The following is a 5,452-nucleotide window of genomic DNA, read 5'->3' as shown; positions in this document are numbered from 1 at the left end:
TCTGTAGGACAACGGGCCTCAGAAATGGAGGAGAGGAGATCCATCATCTGAGGGATGCTCAGACTGCAGGGACTATTCTTTGTATACAGGACATCCTTTAGAGGTTTTAATGCTTCTGACACTGGAAGGGACAGTGGGTGGAAGGAGGAGCTTGGATCCAGGAATGACAAGTAGTTTTTTCTTATAAATTCTGGGATTTCTAGATATATTAAAACTCTGCTTGTCCAGAATATTAATTTCCAAAAGAAAACCAAGTTTATATCTTTCTCCAATACTTATGACGTCTTTACTGAACACATCAATGTTTTTTCAGAAATCTTTTTGAGATTTTTTTTAGAATCTGCTGGATGTTGTCAGGAGATGGTCTGAAAATTGTCCATGTTCCATGTATCGTAAGGAATTCAGGATTTATTATAGAAATCACATAAATTGGTGAAAAAAATGTGTAAATGTGTTTCTTCTAAGGATAAACCTAGATAATCTAACATTGACACTGCTGTTTTTCAGTTTGTGGTGTCTGGCTCTCTGGCTCTGGCAGCAGGACGACGCACTTCCGTCAAACTGGTGAAGTTTTGCCTTTAAAAAAATAATTTAAAAAAAGTTTGACTTTAAAAGAAAAAAATCTGTTCTATTACAACAAATTTCAGATTTCTGATATTTACATGCTGCATGATTATAATGCATATTTTCTTACAAGACCTTTTGATTTATTTGTAGTCAGTTTTTTTCAGATTCAATTGTAAAAGTCAATTAGTTTTCTTATAGTTTGATCTTATTAAGCTGTGATTTCTGTTTCTAACCGCACAAGTGGAATTATCAAATTGTTTCTGGATTAAATCTAAGTGGCTCCTGTATCTGCAGGTCTGGTATTCTCTGGTGTCCAATGTGTTCAGTGTCCTGCTTGGCCTGGCGGGGGTCATCTACGACTGTTTTCTTCTGGCAAGTGGACCCACCAAGGTTTTCTGCGAGTTTGACACTCCGAATACCCCTAAGCCTTCAGGATGGGATGACAAATGCTCCCGACAACTGTGGAGACTCGAGGTAAGTCTGAGAACAGATGATTTGAACGTGTTATGCAGAACATTTAGCCTTACAGCAGGACAAATGTTTACTTTGTTTTATTAAAAATCCCCTTTAGCTGCTGGCTAAACCTTTGCCATTCTTCCTGGGATCTCAACTTCATGAAAACATACCCACCCAACGCTTAGCAACATGTAGGCTAGCCTGACGTAGTCCGACTCAATTCTAGTCAGAATATGAGTCTGATACTGCTCCATAGAGCTGTGATTATGGGGCGTGTTTCGAATGAACCAGGGAAAAAAAAATGCCTCTGCACTCAATTGGATAGACCTACAACCAATAAGAGCAACGGAGTGCGTGACGTATGTTAAGCCACGCATGGTTGTTGTCAACAAAAATCAAAGCGTGCAGTTGCACGCCTAGAATAAGAAGATGAGCCTTGATCGCGTTTCTCTGTTCCTCTTTTAAAATTAATTTGCTGTCGATATCTTCTAGAACAGACCTAATAGCAGAATCTACACACCTCAACTTTCCAGCGGCAGCCATTATTGTTGTCACCCAAGCGCGCTTTGGTGACGTGGTTGATTACGTTACTGTTGATCATCTGTCCATCATCGTATAAAGCCCGCCCTGACAATTTGATTGGCCCGCCAGATATTGTGCGAGCATACTCGCGCTACTATTGAGCAATGCCAGACCGAACTTCCCGACCTCAAACGTTGTGGGCGGGACTAAGTTCGGAATGGCACCCAGGCTATATGTAGGCAACAGGACCCAGAAACGACATTCACACTGACATAATGCATAACAACCTGGTTTCATCCTAACTCTTCTAAACAATCATCTTGCCCTTTCTTCAGAAGACATTTGGTTCATCCCGGATGACTGTTGCAGATCCTAGTTCATCTTAAATGTGTTGCTTGTGGAGCTTTCTTAGCTTTTTATTGGCAAGATACACCTGAACAAGTTGTGAATGTATTGAATTGTTTGAATTCATGATTAGGAATCTGAATAGGTTTTAAATTTGCTTCTAAAGTCATGCATTGTGTGTAAATCTACAGTGATCAATAAATATTCTCAGCTCTCCTTGAACATCCCTAGTTATTTGCATATTTTAAAATCCTATTGCTTTCAAACGACACAGTCTTTTATGTTACAAAGAAAAATTACACCCAACCAGTGGGTTATGCATGCTTATGACCTTCTGGAACCTCCATAACTTTTTTTGGAGCCTCTAGGGATTAAAAAGTAAATGCAAGAGTGCACATCCTGAACATTGGCTGTTTATTTTTCCATATCCGTCTTTATGTTTGCTGTTTTATCTTTTAGGTGCCCATTTACGGACTCCTGGGCTTCTTCCTGGTCCTGCTTGTCCTGCAAGTTTGTGTCTCTGTCACTGTGTGCGTGTTCTCTAGAAGAGTCATCAGAAGCAGCAAGCATTACTTCCTCATGGTAAACAGTGTTACAGATCCCCACACTTCACAATCGCTATCATACCGACTATCCACTACTTACTGTGCTGACTATTTTTCAGCCTTGTCACTAGGAATAAAGGAAGCATTTACGACTCTAGCTGCTGCACAGACGGATAAATAAATGATCTGAATCTTTTTTAAATACAATTAGTATTAAACTAATTGTAAAGTATTTTCTCTGTATCCCTGGTTCAAATGAATCTAACATGTTGCCGACATCTGTAAAGTCACAGAGCCTCCTAAAAGTCTGCTAACACATCTGTTCTTATTGACACGCTTTTACGTTTTACAGGATTCTACTCCATTTTTAAAAACATTTTCATTTAAATCTATAAAAGAATATAGATTTAACGTTGTGATAACTTTGTGGCATGCATTTTTTTTTAAGTCAATACATTGTTGGCGCACATTTGGCTCCAATTTAAACTGCAAGTCCACACGCTTTGCAAAGTATCTCAACCTTAAGGAGAGCAACTGTAAATGCCATTTTTAAGTCCTACCTCTGGTTCCGAGTTGGACTTGGGTGTGGACTTTGACTAGGCCATTCTAAATCAGGGATCTGCAGCCTTTACAATCCAAAGAGCCATTTTTGCCCTAAGTGCAGCCCAATTAACCTCTTTAGCCCCACCATTTAACATTCTTTTATAAAAAAGACATTTTTGGTAATAAAAGAGACAATTTAAAAAATATATATTTTAAAACAAAATAAGAAACATCACATTTTAGAAAAAGAAGGTGGATATAAAGTTGTTGAACTTTATGACAAGAAAATCTAATCTAGAAAATTATTACTTTTTGGTATTATTCTGTTGAAGTATTTTTTTCATTAAAAAAAAACTAAAAATTCGCTACAGCCTGCCTTTTTTGTTATATATTAGAAAAAAATTTTGTAGTCAAACCTATGAAAAACGTTATTGAAGATTCAAAGTGCCATTGGCAGCTCTAGAGCTGCAGGCTTTAAACCCCTGATGTAAACCAGCCTTTTGCAGATTTGGCTTTGGGCTGCAGGAGACTGGCTGGGATTTCCTTTAAACTTTTATATAACAACAATCCTGCAAGATCAATTTGCAAGTGTTTTTAAGACTTTGGTAATAAAGGGGAAGAGAAAGGAAAATGGAGAGAACAGACGACAAAGAAATATAGCTGCAAAGATTTACTATTTTTTTTTTTTTTTTTGGAGAAAAAACTCCCTGTCAGATCTGGTAATTATTTTTCTGTTAAAATTAACATGGCACCTTTTTTAAGTGTAAAGACTTATCAGTGATTCTGAAATTGTAGAAACCTTTTACCCTGAGTTTCATCTCGGAGTTGCAGAGACATTCAGAACTTCCATAAACATCTACTTTGACTCTTTAAACTCTGCACACTAAAAGCTTTAACCACCACATTCACTTCTTTTGTTTTTAGAATTGTATTTGTCAGAAGCATGTTGCCATTTTTCTTTAGCCTTTACAATTATGCACTGTTTGTGTTAGTGTGTCATATAAAACCAAAATAGAATACATGAGAGGTTGTGGTTGCAATGGGACAGATATGTCTGAATTTTTAAAACTGGATAAATACATTTGCAGGTTTCTGCATTATTAGTGTGAAACAGCACCACAGTCAGATAAATGAATTTAAGGGATACTGGGAAAATATGAATAGGAACATTTAAGACCTCAATCGGCAGAGCAGTTCAGTTCAGACTCTGTGTTGATTCAACATTTAAAAAGTGTGTAAGGGTGTAAACTCTACCCGACACAGCAGAAGTTTAGACCTGATGTATCTGAGCTTTTTTTCCACCATGGAAATATATAAACATAACATTTTGAGTTCAACTGAAGATTCATGATGCTGCAGCGATGGTCGGTTAAAATGAATTCAAATAGATTTAAACTGGTTTCATACAGGATTTTATCTATACAGAAGTATGTACTACAGTAATTAAATACCTTGGAATTAGCTTTGTGTGTTACACAAAATATGTCTAATTTTTAATATGTGTTATTTTTTTTCCCTCTAGGAGGAGCACTATGACCAGAGATCTCCGATTCTTGCTTAAGCATCTGAACGCAGCAGCCAAAAAGAATCCCTCTGAGGAAAAACTGAATATTGTTTAATAAAAGCAACTGATAAAAACAGTAAAACCACTATTAATCTTCCATACTCTACTATAATCTTTTTGTTTTTTGCATTGTTTGTTCTGCTAGCAATTTTTTTTTTATACTAGAAATTTAATGCACTTTGTTAAAAGGCTCTATGTGTCTACACCTTGAAGCTTTTTCTCTCAGGTTCTTTTTCCTGAAAAGAGATCACTAACGACAATCAGAGAAGTTGCTTAGAATTACAGAAGGCAGTTGCATATCCCCGGGCTAACCTCTCAGGAAGTGACCCAGATAAACAGTTAAAAAGGCATTTTATACATCTCCAGTCTGCCACATCATCACATTTTACATCATACATGTTAGCAGATGAGGAGACATCCATGGCTCCAGCGTTATCAAAATGTTATCAAAATAATATCAAAATATTACCCTTTGTTCTTAGCTGAAGGACACCATTCTCAATCTATTCCCAAATATTAAGTTGTAATAAACTTGCACATCATTAATGATAATTATCCTAACAGCTTTGTTCCTGCTGCAGGTTGGGGTTGCTTTGAATTCTCTTATTTGTCTTCTTTGCTTCTAATATAAACAACCAAACAATTTTTGTATCTTATGAAAGATGGAAATGTACAATATATAAAGGATAATAAACTCACTTTACAAAACTGTTGTTTGTAAATTGTCTGTAATTATGTGATATATGATATATATGATCTTACACTATCTGCATACAGAATTGCTCTTTTAATATCATTTATTGACAGAATTTCCATTTAACTTTTGAATAATTAAACACATGAAGGCCACTACATTATTAAAATATACATAAACTGACTGTAATGTTGCCTTTAAGAAGTACCAAAAAGA

The 5,452-nt window shown here is 36.2% G+C and overlaps 1 protein-coding gene across 1 annotated transcript in view; it reads left to right on the top strand.

Moving 5' to 3' along the window:
- Window positions 1–4,603, top strand: part of ms4a4a (membrane-spanning 4-domains subfamily A member 4A) — an 8,415-nt gene extending 3,812 nt beyond the window's left edge. Inside the window, exons 4-7 of the mRNA XM_015403764.1 lie at window positions 508–564; window positions 862–1,041; window positions 2,350–2,472; window positions 4,501–4,603. Of these exons, the coding sequence (XP_015259250.1) occupies window positions 508–564; window positions 862–1,041; window positions 2,350–2,472; window positions 4,501–4,539 (399 nt within the window). The 3' untranslated portion in view covers window positions 4,540–4,603. The remainder of the gene's footprint in view (window positions 1–507; window positions 565–861; window positions 1,042–2,349; window positions 2,473–4,500) is intronic.
- The last annotated feature ends 849 nt before the right edge of the window (window positions 4,604–5,452 follow it).

The sequence above is a fragment of the Cyprinodon variegatus genome, unplaced genomic scaffold (genome assembly GCF_000732505.1).
Source record: "Cyprinodon variegatus isolate N-32 unplaced genomic scaffold, C_variegatus-1.0 Scaffold1561, whole genome shotgun sequence".
In the NCBI taxonomy this organism is placed as follows: Eukaryota; Metazoa; Chordata; class Actinopteri; order Cyprinodontiformes; family Cyprinodontidae; genus Cyprinodon; species Cyprinodon variegatus.
This window is presented reverse-complemented; position numbering and strand designations above follow the sequence as displayed.